At 42.5% G+C, this 21,647-nt stretch overlaps 1 protein-coding gene across 1 annotated transcript; it reads right to left on the reverse strand.

Annotated features, from left to right (window-relative positions):
- Window positions 1–1,447: 1,447 nt before the first annotated feature.
- ikzf2 (IKAROS family zinc finger 2) lies at window positions 1,448–19,924 on the reverse strand. The gene is made up of 8 exons (XM_076169871.1): window positions 19,815–19,924; window positions 18,274–18,320; window positions 14,768–14,869; window positions 10,614–10,805; window positions 9,403–9,570; window positions 6,396–6,533; window positions 6,111–6,239; window positions 1,448–5,399 (listed from the first exon to the last, which is right to left on the reverse strand). Exons 2-8 carry the CDS (start codon window positions 18,299–18,301, stop codon window positions 4,621–4,623), a joined length of 1,536 nt encoding a protein of 511 aa, XP_076025986.1. The 5' UTR covers window positions 18,302–18,320; window positions 19,815–19,924; the 3' UTR covers window positions 1,448–4,620.
- Between the last annotated feature and the right edge of the window lie 1,723 nt (window positions 19,925–21,647).

Here is a 21,647-nt window from a genome sequence, read left to right on the forward strand (position 1 = left end):
GTTTGCTTCACTCAAACTCCTTCTGAAGGCGTTTAGTTCGACTCCATGACGCTGTCAGACTAGAGTTCAAAGAATATACACAAGGTATTCTGTCAGCCGAGTCTGAGGAGAGTCCACCAAGTGAGGAAATACATGCTGAGGGGAACACTTTAAGTTGACCTTTATCTTAGCCACTCCTAGCTGGCAGCCTTGAAGCTACTTACTATTTGCTGCTAGCTGAGCCACTAAGCTATTTAATATTACTCAGATTTGTTGAGCCTCTGTTGTACTATAAGTCAACTCCTGATTAACCGAGGGAGAGAAGGAGGATTTCTAAGTTGTCTTAACCGATGCTAAGTTACAAAAATACTCTGAACCTTCATTTTACACTCCTGTTCCAGCCTAACGAGCACGTTTTCAAGTACTTGAACGTTGTGGGCCAGTCAAGTCGATTTTCTTTGTACTAGGGTTGTTTCAGCCTCGAACATAAAAAGCCAACAAAGCATGACAGGTTCATTGTTTCTGTGTTGACTATGTGAGTAAAAAACAGAGATATGATCAAGATGGAAACAAACAATCAACTGACAGGTGGGTAAATAGAGAGATGTGTTTAGACCTTACAGTGCTCGCTTTGCCACCGCCTTCAGGGTGCTTTGATTATGTGTGTGTGTGAGTGTGTGTGATGCACAGATTAAAGGAGTAAAGAGGTGAAGGTGGCTGCTCTGACATTTAGAGGCTTCAGCAGCACCCACCAGTTCTAAGACGAAGACAGGAACAGGAACAAACACTGATCATTACATTGTAAACTGTACAATATAAGATATTACTCGTCGCAAAGAAAATGCTGAATTCTGTCCATTTACAGCCAATATAACGAATACAGTTTTTTCACATCTGTTCTTCCTAGTGTAGAGAAACAGCAGCCTCAACATTCTCACACTCTAAACTCAAACCGTTGAAGTTTGAGGTTCACACTGCAGCAAGACTGAATTTGACCTGAAGACAGCGTGACATGAAGCGATCTCATGACCTGCAACATCACACAGAAAAGTTGTTTTGACCGTGTTATTACTTTGGGTTCCAATACAATAAGAAAAATAAATATATTCTTTTTCTGGGAGTCATTTTTGTAACTATGCTCTCTGGCATTGTCACCATAGCAAAGACTTCACACCCACACAGCGGAAAAAGATGACTTTTCTATGAAGGAATGAGCAGAGATTGTTCAAATTGTCCTTATAATCAAAATGCAGTTTTCAGACTTCACCCTAAACAAACACATCAATACCGTCTCATAATATAGCCTGCAAGTACAACATCCCACAGAGTAAATTAAGCCTCTATTGGTCATAAGATTCAGGTGTTTCATTTGATTTTCCTCATATTAAAAGTTGCAAATATAGGATTATTTACTTGTGAACCAACTTTATACTAGTTTAATAAAAATAAAAAAGACAGTACAAAGCAGTAAAATAAGTTCTTTAATAGAGAGGAACCCATGCCTTAAAAATATACAATATATTCTTCATAGCAGTGCCTTCATGTAATGTCAACAGGGCTGAACATTTTTCATTTTCCCATCACTGCAATCAGCGTGGAACCAATTTACCTCATCGGAAATATACAAAGACGTAATCACTTTTTTTGTCTGATAGATAAACCACATATTATAATACATAAAAACACACAGCCTATGTTAATACCTGAGAGCCCTCACATCAGAAAACAAACCCCATCATTATCAGAGAGGATCAATCAGCACACATTTCCAGACAATTTTAATATTCAGTGCCAAAATATACACCATTCATATATTAATTCTAAAAAATACAATGCACCTGAACCCTGTCTTACATCTTTGTAAACATATTTTTAACATAAAAAACACACAAGGTCACAAAACTATTTGTATTAAACCAGAAAAAATAGACATTCAACACAGTATTTTTTTTTTTGTATTGATAAAAACATCCCCCTAATGTGAAACAACAGTAATGATTTCAATTTTCAAGTAAGATCCTCATTTACAAGGAGGTCTGGTAGAAAGATTTTTAGTTCATATGGCTGCTTCAGTTAAAGTATTAATATACAAGTAAGGCTCCCATGGGAACAAGAACAAAATGCTTCCTACAAAATTTGACCAAATATTACATTCCACCTGAAAGCGATTAAAAAAAGTAAAGAGAAAAAATCAGGGTGTAAGCTGTATGATGTGATTGTTAAAAAGGTCATAGTTCCCTAAACAGATAAGGCCTTTTAGATATTAAGTAAATATTTACAGAAATACTACATTTGATGAATGTATAGAGTCAATATACAGTATCACAGCAGTGTGTAAACAGATCCCAGAGCCAAACCTTCACAGACAGGAAGGTTCCTGGGCAGCAATCAGAGAAGCAACATGTAAACAGAGAAAAAGCTGCCTTCTGAGTTTAATCTTTAACAAGATCGACTGTTTTGAGGTTCACAAATCAACCGATGTGATAATAAAAATGCCAACTTTCTGTGGGTAAGCAACATGTTCTTCAGACACGTAGCAACATTTTTCAGACCCGCGCTGAGTTCCGAATCAGGGTTTTGTTGCATTTATGTTAGGTTTTGCTTGGTTTCACATAGAAAAAAATAGGTAAAATAACAAAGTAATGAATCCAATGAATCCACAAAAGCCACCTGACAACGCTCTCTCTGCTGGCAGAAGCGACAAAGTCAAGACAGAAAAAAGACCGACTGTACTGGAATGGCATGTGTTCCAAATTGAAGTCATCATTTCAGTGTCTTGGTGTCACTATGGTAGTTGTAGTGTCCTGGTGGCACACTGGCGGAATTACGGTAAACTCAATTGCTCCAGAATGGCATCATCCTAAACACAGAGAGAGCTTGTTGCCAGGTTGTGTTCGGTGTCAACCGGCAAAGCAACCAATGGTAAGATGTGGTATAGATTTTTGATTTATACACAGAACAATCAGATTATTGGGATACTTCCATCATTTGTACCGCGCACCAAACAAAACTATGGCAGCAGAAAGCTGAGTTTGACTTCCAGGACAATAATGGATCTTGTTCACAACAAGACCAAACCTGGAACCAAACTTAGGAGTGCCCTCATGTTCAACTTAACCTGCACCTTCTTTTAACAATAAAAATCATGTTCAGTGCTTTGATGTAAAGTGCTTAACCGGCTATGCAAAGCTAAATTTTCAGAATCCTTTCACAGGAAAAGAGAGTAACCACTTAAGAGGTGCATCGATTCTTTCATCAATCTGCTGTCCTTGAGCAACACACTGTATATGACAGAATAAGGACTTAAAGCTGGAGGAAACATTTTTTATCCTGATCCAGAGATGCTACAGTTTGGGAGATGTATTCAAGGTGGTACTGTATGTAACCATGGTCAATCTCTCACTTCTAATTCTAACTGCCTCATTCTCTTTCACCGCCTTCATCACACATGTTATTCAGTAATACTACAGCATGATTCTTATAATTTCTGTAAACTTTTAAGTCGTCGCCTAAGTTCAACACATGCATCCAGCCTTCATTTTAGCTGCAGTCTGGAAAAATTTGAGGTCCCAAAGCACCTCACCAGCCCCGGCATAATCTGTGGATGTTGATTGTGAAAATCACCCCATGAGACACAAAATGGCATCGAATTCAGACATGGAAGAATCTGCAAAAATACTGTTGCTTTAGAAAACAGCACCAATAATGCAGACTCAACCCAAAGCCCAACCAAAGCACTAAGAAAGTGCCACCATACTCACAATCTAATCAAAATAAATCCTATGATAAGATACAACAGAGAAACTCCAGTTCTGACCGGAGTTTTGGATTGTTTGAGGGTAAGGCTGCCTAGAGAGGTTTAAATAAACTGTGAGTGTCAAGATCTTATTCTCTGACCTAAGTGCATGTTCACACTGAGAGCCACACAATCGGCAAGTCACTAGAATACAAATGTACTGTATATATACTGTATATGCAAATGTCCTTTAAGAGGTGAATAGCTAGGGAACATGCTGTGGAGGTTGTGTACTTGCTAGTTTCCCCTTTCAGTGTGATTTTGAGTCATAATTAATTCTGCCTTTTGAAAGCAAATTTATGAGAAGTTGATCACCGCTTCAAATATTTTGTTCCTACTGATTTAACATGGCTTACCACTTATCACTTCCGTACCAGGTATCCCACTTATCACACATGTGAAAAACAAAAGTAAACTAGGCCATGCCAAAGCTGAAAATAAATCTTTGTAGCTGCAAATCTTTTGATCACCAACTAAAACATTGAGTGAGTCAAAAGTGTTTTGCAGGCGTAAAGCACGGCCTGGCCCTTTAAAAGCACAGACAGGCATAATAGAGAGGAGGAGACGGGACAAGACTTAAATGATAAACTACTTAAAGTAGTCTGACAGCTGCTCAGTTTTACAATCAAAGAACAATTCAGAGAAAAAAATCCTTCCTTTCCATTTCAATAAAACTTGTATAGAAAATGTGTCTTTGGTCCGTAACTTCATATGATTTTTCAATTGTTGATAGTTACAACAAGTAGCTTAAGTTAAAGTTGTCTGTGATTGTGCTACACCTGCACCTACATACCATTCATTTGTGCAGTCTTGGAGGTCTGAGCATGTGGACAGATTTTGTCCCCTTACTGGAAAGTGTGCTCACCACGTACTATATGAGAGGAGAACTCGTACCGGTCTTTGCTGTGGTGACCGCAAATGTTGCACTCAAGTGGATCTCTGTAACCGTGGCAGCCCATGTGGATGGTGTACATGACGTGGTCCAGGAAGAGCACCCTACAGTGCTCGCACTGGAACGCCCTTAACTCCTGGCCCTCTCGTCCAAACACTCGGACCACATCCTGGCTGGGGGGCTTTTCCGTGGCCCCTCGCATTATTCCAGTGACCAATCCTACCCCACTTCTGGGTGATGCTACTGGCATGTGATCCCCTGAATATCCTGCCACTGGACTCGCTTGCAACCTGGGGCAAGGTGGGTGATTGTTCCCTTGGTAACTCTGTCTCTCCTGAGGGCTACTGCGAGCAGAGTCCGCCGAGTCAATTCCGCTGTTGCTAGGAGATTCTTGGCCTGGCCTGGGCTGCTGCTTGACATGCCTGGCAAATGCAGAGGGGCCATTTGAGGTGGGACAGCCAGGGAAATCAGAGCGATGAAGCAGCTGCGCTTGTTGCGGGTGAGGGTCACAGCTTGTTGGACGCTCTGTCCGCTGGCCCAAGGGGAGGACGTGGTGGAAGAGGGGGTTGACCATGGGCACCACCTCAGCTATGGAGAGAGGGGGACCATGGTGGATCATGGGCCGAAGAGTATCTGAGCTGATGTAGGTGACGGCTTGGTCCATCATGGTCTCATATTTAAGGCCCATGTTGTAGTTTAGTTCAGGGTAGTTATAGCGCACCAGTTTTTCACCTGCGTGTAAAGGAGTAGTTTGATTAAGAACACGGTGCCAGCTTTAAAACATCAAACACAACACATTTAGACTGAGCATGGATGTGCAGCTGCATGGGTGTCACCACAAATTTTCCATTCAAGCCAAACAAACGTGTTGATATTTTTGGGGCTCATCTTTGACATTTTGTACTTTATGTTCAGCATTTTCAAGTCTAATGAGATGGAAACCCCCATCCAGTTATTGCACTCTTTAACCCCTCCAGAGCAGGGATGCGGTGAACTGTTTGCTCTCGACAAAAACAATGGCAAAGTTACAGGTGTACCTAACCACAGAGTGAAAAACATTTCCTTGCATGTCACTCATCTGCGTGCTGTCGGCTGCTCAGTCTCTTCCTCTAATTGTGTGGCAAATAAAGCAAAAAGAACAATCTGTGCTCAAAAGCGAGGGTGGACTAAAGTGTGACACCCTGAGCACCGTGAGAACTATATGATGAAAACAAGTTTCAAGTTTCTATATTAGTATAAGTAGGTAAAAAAACATTTGTAATAATTGTCAGTTAACAGGCATGAAGCTAAGCTATTAGGTCCAGTGAGTGTCTTTCCCTGCAACTCAGCATAATAAATAACAACTGTCCTCAAGTTGACATGAAGCCACGCGGTTTTTCACGTCTCTGGACTGTTCGACGTGCATCAGACTGACGACGGCCTCGATTGTGTTGATATACATACCTACAAACTTCTGAGGGGTGGTGCTCTTCCTTTTGCCCACATTGCTCTGCAACCTTTCAATAACAGGCTGCCGATCAAAGGGAACCATGTTTGGCTCTGCTACACTCCTTGGGTCTTTTGGAATCTCACCTAGGAAGGTGGAGAAAGTGAGAGGCAGAATATAGCTGACAGAGTGAAACACTTTTGGCACTGACAGAGTTTCCATATACTACTATGTTGTATTAGCATCTCACATGAGCTGCAGATATTCCTGCGCCTTCCCATCAAACTTTCATTCTGAATTACCTGCATAAGGGCCGCTGTTGGTGGCTGGATCCATGCTGACACCCTGCAGGTAACCATGGCAGCGCTCTTTATGCTCCTCCAATGACGTACGCTGTTTGTAGCTCCGCCCACAGTAGTTGCACTTGTGTGGTTTGCCAACTAAAATTGAGAAGACATTAAAGGGAAGCAGATTAATTTTCATTCATGGGAGCGCAGACATACGTAGAGTGGGTAGAGTCATCTGAGATGATGCAACCTCCTGTAGTCCTCAGGCTGTGCGTAGTAGTAGTAATACTGTGAAGAGACGGCACTACAAAGGAGCCAAGAGCAAGACTATGAGATCACGGATTTTCCACTACTGGTGTGAGTATTCCACACTTACTGTTGTCAGACAAATACGTGGGTGACCTACACACATAGCTGCATCATGAAGTCTGAACTTGGAACATAAAGTGAACTTCCACTGTTGTGTCACAGCTTGAGAGAACAGGGGAGGGGATCATGCATCCCAAGGTGGGGGTAGGAAACTCACTCCAATGTCAACGGATACGGAGGTGGAACGTGATTCATACTGTCATTTCCATTCCATTCTATTCCATCCTACTTAAGTAAGTCAGTCAAGTAAATACTAAAGTTGTGTTATCTAAATGTGTCTCACTGACGTCATCCAACCATCCATGCCTCCATCAAGGCCTCGTTAGAACAATGAATAAGTGAGTAAGTAATCACAGTCACAAACTTTAAATTTATTTTCAAAGTTTAACTCCCAAACTACCACTCAACCTGCTGCTTTTCATGCCTAATTTAAATTCACAGACCTCAACCAAGAAATTTCATCATTTCACATCTTAATGGTTTAGATCTTTGGAATATTGTCAGATATTCAGGCATTCAACAAAATGAAATACTAACATATTGAATGCAGGCAGACTCTGCTGAAGGAAGGAACAAGAAGTCTGTTTGTCTCTGGTAGGTCGAGCCTTCTCAAAACGTATGCAATGACTCATAAAGGCACTCACAGAGTGAATTGGAGGCCACATCGCATACTGAATGTGACCTAGACACCCACCATCTTTAGCCAGACAGCGTAAATGTTCACGAGCATTATGGTGACAGCTATTACTAGAAGAAAGATGTGAGGGTGATCCAGTACTGTGGGTACTGTAAGAACAGAAACCATACACATATCAGTTTGAGACGTGGAGGAGGGTGAAACACACATACGTACACACACACACACACACACACACAGCACAGAGCAAAGAGATCACTGAGTTCACACGTGAATGAGTGCTGCATTTCCCCATAAAAGGGATGTTGTTCCACTTTTCAAGAAAATACTATTTATCAAAGATGCTGTACATTCTTCTATCTGACCGTGCTCCACTTCTTAACCGGACTACTTCTCCATGGTGTGTGTGTGAGAGGAAATGCAACCTACTTGTTACAGAATGACATGGCCCCGTGTGATGTTAACAAGCACATTTTGAGTGAATCCTGCAATGATAATAGGTTATCTGCTCCGTCATTCTGTCCTCTTGTAGTCTTTGAATGACAGTGAATTAGCAGAAGATGAAACCAAGATGAATCAACAGATAAAGCTAATGGTAATGACGGAAGGTTTCAATATTAACAAACTGTGGGTAGGCTAACCAGCAGGGTCATATTAAGCAATATGCATACCGTAACTTTTCAATAAAATGTCATCATGGAAATAATTTGCTTTGTTTCTTTCCAGTCATGAAACTAAAACAGTGGAGTAGGCAGCAGCATAGCAATAATTTAGTTCATTTCAATCAAATATCTCTCCCTTTTCCTTTGTTACTCATATCCACACACACACACACACACACACGCTGTACTGGCACACACTTCATTACTTTTTATTTATTTATAAAGCCACCCACACACAACCTCCCGCAGATGTTGGATAGACCTTAAGAATCCACCTTTCAGCTGCTAATCTTATTCATGCAAATGGTCCACACAGAGCACTCAGACTCACTTGACTGACTGCATTTGGCTAATAAACGGGAAGTTGCTCCACTCTTCATTTTCTGTCTCACACAATGTGCAATTCTTTTCCTCTGAAGCGACACTGCCTGTAATATTATAAAACCAATCAACTCTGCCCCGGTGGAAAATGAAGTCTTCCAGTGCCAAGTTCAGCGTGGCCTTACAGATTCCTCTCCCAGCGCCTGACCTCTCTTTGTGTGCTTTATTCTCTCTCATTTGGCTACACCTGCTGTCTCTGGCAGGAGCCCAGGAACCATGGAGACCATTAATGGATGGCTTTCATGACAGCCTAACTCCCTGGTTCCATACCGCATGTTCCCCCATTCCTCCCTGACCGGCTCAGGTGGGGGAGAGAACGGCAGGTGTAATTCACCACATATATCATTTTAGGGCAAAGCACTTTAAGGAGATGTGACAAATTAATCGGATCAAAGTCAAAAAGGAAAGTGACAGTGACAGTGACCCTCATGGGGCAGGCATGATGTCGTGTGACCCTGATTTCAGAGATGCAACAGAGAGGGGCGAGCACATCCTCTCTGATAGGAAAGTGGGTTACAGTTAGACACACAGCACTCCCCGGGTGTTTCTTTAACACACATAAAGAGTTTCCTCCTGAGCGAGACAAGCCACTAGGGAACAGCATTAGTATCTCACCACAGAACTCACAGCGCTGCCTACAACACACACACACATGCACACAGAGAACAAACGCAACTGCATCTATCTAGCAGCAATATGAGATGGTTATCATATTTTGAAAGCGTGCAAACAAATTTAACCTAAAACGCACATCCTGTATATATTATCCGTGATGGGAATGTGGTTTGGCTTCACACAAGGAGATTGAGATCATTGATTTGAAAAAAATTATTTCAAGTTTCCTACAGAATCTGAGGTGGAAGCAGTGATGGAGGTTGCAAAATAAGAACAGCAGTCTGAATCAAATCTATGATGAAAGGTATCACAAAAAGTGTATGTGGGGCGAAGGAGGAGATGAGGAAGAAGAGTTTACCAGCATGAGTACGCAAGTGGCCAGTGAGGGCGTCGCGACGGCGACAGGCGTAGTTGCAGAAGGGACATTTGAAGGGTTTTTCGCCCGTATGCAGCTTGATGTGTCGCAGCAGGTTTCCCTTCTGGGTGAACGAGACCCCACACTGGGTGCAGTGGAACGGCCTGTCACCTGCAAGAGGCACAGGAAGTCAAAACCACACTAATCATGGACGTTTGTAGAAAGCATCAACAGCCCCTCAAAGAAGCTCCATCTCTAATTCAGATGATTTACCACAGAGCTTCTCTCCACTAACAGCTGCTTTACATATACAAATATAATATTCTAAAATGTCCAAACTTTTTAATATTTTTTAGCAGATATTAAGGAAACAACTATTAAATCTATTGATAAGTAAAAACACACATTAAAAGATAGATATATATGGTACATTCCTAAAAATATGACAAAAGTGCTTCACAATTGATTAAGAATGCAATGAACAAAACTGTTGATAAAAAATAAACTAGATAAAAGGATTAGGATAAGGATTAGATAAACAATGACTTCAGGGACTCAGAAGATAAGATTTTGGGGGTGACTATGATTAAGTGGTGATGAATAATGTTTCTACTGAGAAGCAAATATATTGAAAATAAACAAGGACCCAGAATTGAGCCTTGCAGCACTCCAAACTTCATGAACATGAAATTTTGTGGTAATCAGAAATCTTCTCTGAGAGATTGTATACGTTCAAAATGTTCAGCCCAGTTCAGACATCTTGAAAATTAAATCATGTGCCATGTTTTGTGTCCTCTAGATAGATACTTGGCTGATTGTTTGTGTTTGCTTTGTGCGTAGCGACTGGTTTCTTCTCTGATCGTGAATCTTTTGATCTGCAGTCAGTTGGAAAAGAGAAATGTGATCCTATGCTGTGACGACTGCAGCAGCCATGGCGTCAGTTAAAGGGCTTGGGAACAGGTTGTGGGGGATTCCAGGGATACTTTTTCCCTGATAATAATTCCAAGTCTAAGCTATTGTCTTTGAACAAAAAAAACAGAGAACACTCCACACCCAGTGCAGAAGAAAACAAATGATTCATTCTGAGTTGGGAACACAACGCCCCAACTGCAATAGTGAAAAATAATTAGTTTACATAGATGTTCAAGCAAAAGTAGCTTCTTATACTATACATTATTTGTGGCTTTTAGAAATACTCTACTAAAAGTATATACCGTTTGGTTGCCGACTTCCTGCATCAGCTGAAACATTTGACCCAGATAACCTGCCCTGTAGGTTGTTTGGGCTGCCAGTCATGGATTCCTCCAATCCCAGTCCTTCCTCCCCACTTTGGCTCATTTCTTCATGTGCTGTGCTTCTGCTGTCAGCCTCCTCTGCCGTGTCTTCCTCCTGCTTAATTGTGGGTTCTGAAACAGACAACAAAGCCTTTTCTGAAATTCTAAGTAAACAGCATCTACTCTGCGTTATGCAATCTGTGGACCTGTCAGTCATAATTGCTGATTTCTGTATGTATGTGGATAGACTAGGACTGTTTCATAAACAGAAACCATATTTTTACCACGCATACTGCGGCCTTGTGACCTCAGCTAGCTTGTGCTGCTGACTTGTTCTGACATAGACTGGATTCGGCTGAGATGCCTGTGGCAATATGGATTAGTATGGATTGTACTGGCCAGCTGGGTAGAATGGGCCAAGCATATATAAATGAGTTAGCTGAATAAAATAAGGAGGAACTCAGACAAAGCAGCATTTCTGAGTAGAAATGACACGTTGTCTAAGACGTTAACATGCTTAGATGAGTCTATGTACACTGCAGGGGAGGGGTATAGGAGTCTGTGTTGATGATGATACAGAGTCAGTCAGTACAGACAACAAGTTGTTTTTAGTGCGCTGTGTCCTCTCAGTATTGAATGACATCATTATCATTATCATCATCATTAAAAATGAATAGGTTACAACGTATAACCATCCATTATAATGAGCACCAGTGATTTTTAAAGCCATGGAAAAGGTCAAAAAGGAAACTCTTACAGGTCTGCAGTATCCAGAAGTAGTTGATTCCCTTTCCTCCTGTTACTCTGACGCAGTTTTGAAAGGTTTACAAAAGTCTGGGTGCGTAGAAAATGACAATATCTTGGATTGTGATGAGGATGCAACTGTGTAACTTCCTGCTAAACACTTCCGTCATCACTGCAAACGTAACCGTCTCTTGATGTTAACTAACTAACATGGACGGTGAGAGTTAATACTGTGGTTAACTTTGTGGTTGAAGAGTTATTTTCACCTGTTGAACATCCTTTTTGCCTTTTATGAAAAAAAGTGTAGGAACTCTATGCATGAGAAAATTCTACTTCATCTGGCCTTGATTTAGTTCACGTTATACAAGTAGGGCTGGTTTATTATTACTAAATGAATGACTCACACTTCCAGGTGTATATATATATATAACCACATACCAGCAGTTAGATTACAGAGTGCACCATAATCACGTTCTACCTGTTTTAACTAAGTTCATAAAAAGTCCATGGTTGATTACATGTCTGGAAAAAGTTCTACCAGCAAGACAGCACATTTAAATGTATTCACGTTGTAAGGACAAAGAATCGTCCAGAAAGCGGATGTCCGTGTTGAAAATATTGGAGAGAGTGAGGTGACAGCCTTTGTTAATAAAAATAATACGTGTCCAGGAGTAATCAATGCCAGGGAACAAGATAAGTATATTGTGGCGAGGAGATAATGAGGTGTCTAGATATATTATCCTAGAACACGAGGGGGACGGCGTCTTCAGGACATTATGGACACTGATGAGGCTGTTTTGATGTATTTAAAAAAAAAAAGGCAGACACAGACATAATAAAGTCATTAACATGGAGTCGTGATTATATTATTGGCTGTGGTCACTTCCCCTCCTTCCATATAACAGGGCTGAATCAGGATTTCACCACTATATCGATGGGTAAAGGTGTTAAAAATGCCCATTTGCCCTTAAGCCTCAGTAGAGACAGAATATTATCATCTCCAATAACATTATCTTTATAAATACTGACAAATTATTGGTGATTGCACAACCTTGTATGGCTCGTTTCTTTGGAAAGTGACTGCATTAACCGGCGTATACTCAACATAACAATTAGTTTGGGGACGCCTGACGTGATCCTGGTTCATTTAATATTTATTTGCTATTAAATATTAATTCCACATTTTTCAGGAAGCGAGCTGATTTTTGTTAAATATCGACATTGTCAAAGTGATGGAAAATTTGGGGATTTTTTGTTGCTTGACATTGCCTCACCCCTATTACAATTGGGTAATTAAAAACTGGGCCTGATACTCATTTACGCAGATTTGCGGGAGGAAGGGAGCGAGAGAGAGAGAGAGAGAGAACGAGCGTGAGAGAGAAACAGGCTGGTCTGGTTCCTGGTTGTCTCTCTGTCCCTGTGGAGGAAGGGCGTGTCCAAGGCTTATACCACCTGATGAGCAAGGGGAGATTGGCAGGATTGTGTGCGTGTATGTGTGTCCATGCCTGTGTGTGTGTGTGTGTGGGCGTTGAGGTAGATGCAGGAAACTATTCACCACCTGCATTCTCTCATTATCTGTCTTCAGCACTTGGTAAGGCGTTCAAATCAGAAAACAAACACATGTTGAGCTGGTTCCCATGTGGCATGACCATACTGGATAAATGAGTCAAAATCCAAACTAAACAGAGCCTGAAGATCGACTCTGAGTCCTGGATTATCACTGATCCAGTTCTAAGCCTGACAAGGGCAGTAGTCACACTGTCAATTTATGTCGCAGTAGCAACACTGCCTCCTAACTGCGTCCATCATTTGTCCCTTTACACTTCAAGGCTCTCATTTGTCGCTCAAAGGACTCAAAACGTTAAAGTTTTGAAAAGCCAGAGACGTTTCCTCTTCAGAGACCATTCTCACAAAAGCAGCTGCATTTTTCTCCTGCTATATTTCCAATGCCGCAGTTTGTACTGAAGAAGCACTTCTCCCAATAACCACGTTAGGATCCAGCCTTGTCTTTGACGGCTGTATCCTGGCAACACGGAGCAGACCTGAATGTCCTTGCTATTCAGCCTCTTGCATCTTTACATCTATCTCCTCCAGGAGCGGCATGCATACAGCGGTCAGATGAGGATAAACTTGAAAGGCTTGTTGTGACAAAAGCCACAGTGAAAAAGGTCCAGATGCACGTTTGGTGTAATTCAGCTTTGGTTTAGAGCTAGACATCACGTTGTGCTTATGCTCATTAGAAGATGCATTATTTGGTCACAAAACCTTAGACAGTGAACCATAAGGTAACCACTAAGAGGACAACAGCCCTTATCCATAAAGACAATCTCTCGGTGAAGCTACACAGCCCTAGCCTGCCTCTTTTCTCTATAGATTTGTAGGAAACAAGCTTCTCTTTTTATTGCCCGGCTCCGCTTTCACTTTGTTCCCTTTTCTGACTTTGCAGCTTAACAGTGACAAGGCTAGAACTAATCTGACAGATCAGGTCAGTAGTGTGAAAGGAACCAAGCAACACTTTTGACAAGGTACAGGAAGGCACGCCGATAAGCCCATAGAAAAGCTGGGACTGGAGTTAAGCAGTCCTTAGCTGCAGCTGTGATGCATGAAAGTTGAGTCTGTGTGATCTGTGCATGTAAATGTTTAATGATGTTTCAACTGGTTGTGTTCTAAGTATCAATGCCACCATTATTCTGTGCTGATACTAAAGCAAGGGGTGGAACAAATAATCAATACAAAAATCCATAAACTGACTGTGGCCTCATTTGTCCCAGAGCTAAATGATATAAATCTTTAAGTTGAAGAAGCAAGTCAGGGACCATTGCTGAGCATTTACATAAATCAATCCAGAGTACAAATGGCATAGAAAATGCATTCTAAGATTTATTCATACGCTATAAAACACAATATTTTCCATTTTCTATATTTCTATTGAACAACCGTGTGACACAGACAGAACTGCATCCTGAACCTTTGATCCTCTAACATGTTGGCTTCAACATACAACACATCAACCCTCCACCTGCACTACAGGTTAGACACACACAACAAGTATGAGGCTCCTGAGTGAGTGAGTGATTGAGTGTCTGGCCTGCATCCGCCGTGTCGTAAAGAAACAGTAGCTGTTTTCACTCAGTGTGAAAGCTGGAGCTTTGCCAATGGAAAGCATAAGTGGAACAATGTGGAGTTTTTTTTACACATTAAATTATGTAAAAATGAGACCCTAAATTAAAGTTGGAAGATGTAAATTTGAATAATTGGTGAATTTTCAACAATTTAATTGTCAGAAATTGGGTTCTAGTCCCAAAATACTGTTTTTACTGTGCAATGTTAGTTGTTGATCGAACACTCACCACAAGGGGAATTAGGACCCTGAGGAGCTGTCTGTCCGTCGGGTGTCGACACGTCCACCAGCATTCCTGAATGTTCCGTCCTGGGGGAGCATTGGCCGTTACCTGGGAGACAAACAGCAAAATCATAGTCTTCAATGGACTTTACTGTAATGGATGTAACATGTTAAAGTATTTCTTATCTTCTATTCTTCACTGAGCGATTATGGCTCAAAACTGTGGTTCACTGGGTGAAAAAGAACTTTCCAGGTTGTCAAGCAACAAAAGGGTTGTTGAAGAGCTGGCATGTTAGAGACAGAGAGCAGCTCCATACTCGCCAGGAGATCTGTCACAGGAAGCTGAGAGTGCAGAGAAGGAAATTAAATGTCCAGCTACAGAAATTGAGGATATAGAATTGTAGAAAGCCATTTTCTTTCCGCACTCCAGATCCCTGCTGAATTGGTCTCTATAGAGGTCAGACTGTAGAATGTTCAAGGCATCCAGTTGAACTCTCTTGATGCACCTATGGGATCCTAATGTCCAGCAAATGCAGATCAGATTGCATCCTCTCAGCAGTCTGCACAGCACCCAGGCCATGGATAGCCCCGTGTCCACTCAGAGGGAGAGCTAACCAATCCCTTATCCCCTTACACCCAGACTCTGTCAGGGTCACTACAACAATAGAGCGGCAGCGTGCAAACAGCCCTGCTGACCCGGGTGTCAGATCCCTCAGGACGAGCCACCAACACAACCAAAGGTTTTCCTCATGCACACTGACAACTGAGAAGAGTTAGACGGCAACCCAGATGATGACAGCAGACTCCTTAATGTGACTAAAATGGAAGCAACAAATGAAGTGAAACCTCGCGACACATTACATCTGAAAACTCAGCAGGGAAGGCGGGCCGGACTAGGATATGCTGGTGCTGTGTGTGTGTCTGCAATGATCCCTCAGACATGAAAAGGAAATCTGTGTCAGATCTCCCCTCGCTGTGAGAGCTCCACTTAGTTTGACAACCTCACTGGTGGTATTGTTCCATTGTTGTGGCGTCCACGCTGAGTGGGGCATACTGGGAGACATTGTCCATGACACAATCCCTGGGTCTGGGCTCAGGTTGCACACTCTGGGGTTGGAGGAAATCTCAGGTGACCGACGCTGGCTATCCCTTGGCAATGCTGTCCTGGAGACAGGAGTGGCCCAGATTTGTCATGAAGGATTTTCCATTGCTGTAGCCGCCGCTGACAGCTGCCTAGCAGCAATGTAGCCGAGCCGGCTTGCAGAGAAACCACTTGGTTTAGGCTCAGACGTTTTCCTCCATCAATAGGAAATTAACATTGAAATATTATTAGCATGTCTGAACAGGTGTAAATTATTAAATTGTGAAATGATTTATTCAATAACATCATTAATATAATGACTTTAATCCACAGAGAAAAGTGAGTCTTAATCATCAAGGGCAGGTGTTTCAGTGTGTTACCAGTGTTACCTGGTCTGTTTAATTATCAGAGACAATAACAACACTGAAAGCCACGAGGCAGCGCTGTGTTCTGTCTCTGTGTTGTTCATGATGGTTGATGAGCTCACACAGCTGAAGGTCATGGATCCTCTCACACAAGTTTAACTGTCAGTGGTAAGAAAGTCAAACCAGGACGTCAAATGTGACTTTCGTTCTTTGGCCAATATGGCCTGAATGTGAAAGAGGTGAGGCGCGAACACGCTCGTGCACACACACACATACACACACAGACGCTTTGTTTGAAGCTCCGCCCCTCTGCTGAGTCAATCCAGTATGAGAGTCAGAGCAGGACAGCAAACACTGGAGGCTCAACACTAGAAAATTTGGATTAATATAACACGCCGGCAAACGGAACGTCTGCGAACACATAACGAAAACAGGAGCAAAGTGTTGTGCCGGCACACTCGCAGACAATAAATGAGAGCACTGCATCATCTAAAGGTCATCCTCTAAGAAATCAGCTATTTTAAACCAGCGCTTGGGTCGGGAGGTGTATGCTGCAACGATTAAACTAAATGAAACCAAGGTCAAGCGGTGACCTCCCACCGGTGAGGGCAGTGAAGTGAAGAGGATGCCGAGAGGAAGACTCCACGCTGAGCTGTACTAGGAACTGAACTAGATTCTTTTCCAGAGTGACACATCTCTGAGCCTGCTGGAAACACTTTGTGGGATCTGGTTTTTCCTGTCAAACCTTCAACCCTCCTTAACACACACACCCACACACACTTTTGAAAACAATCACATTCATAAGACTCATTATTTTCAGGACTCAATCTTATTTTAAATGAGTTTAATAGTATTTATTTTGATTTGGGAGAAATGAGTGAAAATCAGATTACAAAATAAAATAAAAATCTGGTTCAAAATCGGACAATAAAACTACCTTTTCAGCGTACTTGCACACACACACACACACACACACACACACACACACACACTGTGGTTAAACTGCTGTTGCTTTGAGGAGCGGACATTGCAAGACACACAGAGCATCAGTGTGTGTGTTTCACCAGCAGCAGTGAGCAGCTCAGCGTTGCTACACTGCTAGGCTAACGCTAACTTATCTCCTGCTGTACTGTAAGCAACCGACATCACAGAACAAAGACCCTAACTATCAGATAACACTAGTAATGCTCCTGATTGTGACGGTTAATAGGCGGAGAGGAACCAAACTCATTCCCTTTCTGTTTGTAACGTCACACAGCAACACGAGTTGTCGGCAGGGTCGGGTTCAAATCATTTACCACAGCAGAACTAGAGTCACAAAGAAGAAAATAACATAACAAGCCATAAGCAACTATAGACGTAACACAGAGCTCTTCCTCCTCCCATGTCAACACTGAACTCTACAGCATGAGAACGTTCCTCCGCTCATATGTTGCACCTTCTTGTGGTTTTGACCAGCAGAAAAACTGGTTTGATGCTGCATGCTGGTGTGTAGACAGAAATTGAGCTTGACTGGTGAAACCTTTGACTACTTGCTACGTCCTGCAAAGCAAGCTGTAGGGAGATGCTAATGGAATAAACCCAGCACCAAATGCTTCATTTCACAAGCGAAACGCTGACGGACTGGGAGAGGAAGAGCCTCCATTTCTTATTCCATCACCACCCCTGTCTGCCTGCCGGCCCCGCCTGCCAAGTGTTCCTACCAATACAAACCCCCAATGGAGACCTGAAAGTCCCCACTGATGTCATCAACAACACACTGCAGCTACAGCAGGGAAGATGTTCGAGAGGCCTGCCCAAAGGAAACCAGCAAAGGGCAATGGAGCACCACAAAGCACATATCCAGTGTGAGCTGCTTTCAACAGGATGTTGCTAATGCATGGTTTTTCTCTACCATTAAGAGGCGAGGCTGACAGGGGAAGTCCCTCAAAATGTTTATCATGTTGTGATTGCAAAAAAAGTTTGTTTTTTGGATCAGAGTTTTGTCAAAAGTCAAATTGGGTGAAAGTCATTGAGCAATAGCAGCACATATGGTCTCTGATCTGAATCAGTGATGAGAGGACTTACTAGCACTGTAGCCATCAGGAGTCTCCATTTCAGCTGCTCTGGCAGGGCTGCAGGGGTTAAACACAAACACCACCGTCACTTTCACACATGCATATATTTCTGCTCTTTACTCGTCACTTAAAATGTTTTTTGTCACAAGATTGTAAACTTAAAAACCTGTAAAGTTCAAATTAAATGATCCGCCATAGAATCGACAGAATTCTGTGATCTGTTCATTAACTGGTTAAATATGACAGGGGTTTGAGGAGCGGACATTGCAAGACACACAGAGCACACAGAGCACACAGAGCATATGACCTTGGCTTCAGTGTTCACAGTTACTGAACATTCTAAGAAACAGAGGAGAAGAAATAAGAGAGACGCCGCTTTATAACCTTTAAGTGTGAGAGAAGTGCTGAGTATATTAAGCAAAGTGACCTGTGAGCTATTTTCAACCGGCCGACAGCCTCAGTTTAGATTCGTGGTGTCCAACAAAAAAGAATCTCACCTCAGAATAACGTAAGGTGAGATTTTAATGAATGATTCTATGCAGAGTCTGTCTCATGGTCACATATTTGTCTCACGTTTGATTTAGCTTACAATATGTGTTAACTTTGCAGTGTGAAACAGGAAATTAAAATGATAAAGCTTATTCTCAGAAACACCCACTCATTAGGTTGACCGAATAATGGCTGCAATGCTTCAAAAAGGAAAAAGCAGACAAATGAAAACAATCCATTTAGAGGCTTTTTATGCAAAACTGGTCGCAGGTCTGCCAAGCAGCATAAATGAACCTGTTGACTTGTATCGTGATGCAGACCCACACACACACACACACACACAGATTGTGGTATAGGTGGAAATCACCACTATACATGATATCATGATAGATCTCACATAGTTGAAATAAAGCGTAGAGTCAGCTGCTGGGAGCTCGGAGGGAGGAAGAGTAACTTTCATAACTTACAGGCTAAAGCGAAAGTGCAATTTTATCTGTTCAGGCCCATTAAGACATTTTAATTTTATGAATGTGGAGAAGTGATACTGTTGATATGATTCAGGATGAAATCAATCATTAGCAGTAACCGTGGTGACAGGATGTAACTCAAGTACATGTATGCATGTCGAATACTTAGATTTCATGTTTTAGAAAAATTTGGAAAAAATAATGTGGAGCTGTAGAATCAATTATTATCCGAGGGAAGTGACGTTTTTTTTGTATTTATTTGTAATATGTCTTAAGAATTTACTTTGAAGAAACTACTGAATAAATAAATAAGTTTCTTCTGAATCATTACAAACCCAAAATCCTTCTTAAATAGATTTAACTGGATTGAATTCTGGACTTTGGCCTGAAGTCGTACAGTAGATGAGCGTCTGATGGAAGCAAAGCAAGTTCACAAAGATGCTACTATGATGTAACACTTCTTCTTTCTTACACATGAACATAGTTAAAGGAGTTTTGATAACACTATTAACAAATCTAATAACAGTTTAAAATCAAACTAAGACAGAGAGAGTAGACAGGAAACAAACAGATTCAAGTACATGAACATAGTTACCTTCAAGTGTCTCCCTGCGTGCCAAAGATGGTGGATGAGTTCAGTCAATGGCAGGGTAGGGGGGTGATGGTGTGTGTGTGTGTGGAGGGGTGATAAGTTGTCTCCACCTCCCTTTAAAGAGATAAATGATCAGAATGACCCAGACGTCTCAGCATTGTTGTTCCCTGGCTCAGTTTAAAAAAAAAAAAAAGCATGAAAAACTCTGCTGAGGCTCCAGAAAAGCAGAGGAAAATTTTGGAGGAGGATCTCCTCGAGCCTACAGGTGCCTGGTTCCTCCTCTACTCCTCCACAGACGCTGTCCCATCAAAGCTGGACTCTAAACATGCCACATTCACATGGGAATCCACTGAAGCTTCACACACACACATACACTCTCTCACTCAGTCACACACACACGAAAGCCCTCAGCAGCAGTAGACACAGGGGGAAGACTCAACAAGTTGGTTAGGGAGAGAAAGAGAGGGATGGATCAAACTGGATCCACCGGTTCCTGAGGAATTAGCCCAAGCTGCAAGGAGCAGCCAAGCTATTCTCAACAACCGAGGGATTGGAAATCAGTGAGCAGGTTTTTTTCTCCTTCTTCTTCTTCTTGTAAAGCTGCTGAGTGGATGTGACTCATATAACATCAGAGGCAGAGACGCGTGTTTGGCGGCGCATTTGACGGGGCTGATGGAGACGCTGATGGTGACTGACCACCCAAAAGGCGTGTTAGGCTCCAAAACATGACCACCAAACAAAAGACACGCCAGACAATCACGCCACAGTTTCACGCAAACATCCACGCCACTTTTCTGAATCTGAATTCCTCCACCTCAGGCATCTGCACTAACTAAAGATGCTTCAGGCTGCGTTTCCCCCCGGCGGCTCATTCAGCTGATCGGCCGTGGGGCTGAATGGATTTCTGGGTGATTTTGTTTTGTAGTTGTTGTTGTTGCCGGCACGTCTTTGACTGACAGCTGCCAATTCAACAGGTTATCCGATCACCGCTGTACAGCAGAGCCCGTCTGGCTCATTCATCAGTCACTCAGACGCCTCCGTCTGCCCTCACTGCAGGCAGACATGCGCCTCCATGCGTCTGCAGCAGCAGCAGCCTGTTGATTTCTCCTATAGAATCACGCACAAACACAAACACCGACGGCTTATCATGTACTTCCCCTCGCTTTCCTTCCTTCTCTCCGTCAGCCTGTCTGTCTGTTTTTACCTTAAACACGCAGGAGTTTACGCGATCTCGTGAAGTTGCGCACACGGATCCAGACCGACTTCATTCTTTGAGCCCCGACAGGCGCCGTGCTGCGCGGACTGAAGGCTCCCCCGGTGCAGCAGCGGCGGCGACGGCGAAAGCAACAGTTGCTGAATCCAGTTCCTCCTTCATCTCCTTCGCGCCACAGCGTGGTCGAGTTGCTATTCTGGGAAGTTGGTGTGACACAGAGACACAGATCGGAGCGTAGACCCGGTCTGCCTCCCTGCTCGTCTGCCCGCCTGCCTGCTCGCCGATCGATTAGGTTACAGGGGGCCTCGTCTCTCTGAGGCTGCAGTGTAAAGCATACCGCTGTATCTGTCTGAGTCTGTACGCCACCTCTGGATCAGATCTATAGCTGTTACATGCATCATAGGATCAACACATGTTTTGTAAATTGTAAGTGTGAATACAAGCTGAGTATCGGACTCAGTGTTGAAATAAAGAGAGAGATTTAAAGCATAAAGTCGTCACATCTCAGGGAAAAACTGTTGGAATGTCATGAGAATAAAGTTGGGTTCTTTTGAGTGAAAACAAGATTAAAACTGTTTAATGAAACATTTTTTTGCAAAGTTTCCAGTGAATCATTGTGTGGG

The sequence above is a fragment of the Genypterus blacodes genome, unplaced genomic scaffold, assembly GCF_046128005.1.
Source record: "Genypterus blacodes isolate CSIRO-AG114 ecotype Tasmania unplaced genomic scaffold, CSIRO-AGI_Gbla_v1 ptg000214l_1, whole genome shotgun sequence".
In the NCBI taxonomy this organism is placed as follows: Eukaryota; Metazoa; Chordata; class Actinopteri; order Ophidiiformes; family Ophidiidae; genus Genypterus; species Genypterus blacodes.

Excerpts from the sequence above, each read along its gene's own strand:
- ikzf2 (XM_076169871.1), bottom strand. The coding sequence starts at position 18,301 with ATGGAGACTCCTGATGGCTACAGTGCTA. Across the intron at positions 14,870-18,273 it reads TCCTGATGGCTACAGTGCTA|GTAACGGCCAATGCTCCCCC; the intron begins GTAAGTCCTCTC and ends TTTGTCTCCCAG. Across the intron at positions 9,571-10,613 it reads AGGAAGTCGGCAACCAAACG|GTGACAGGCCGTTCCACTGC; the intron begins GTATATACTTTT and ends TGCCTCTTGCAG.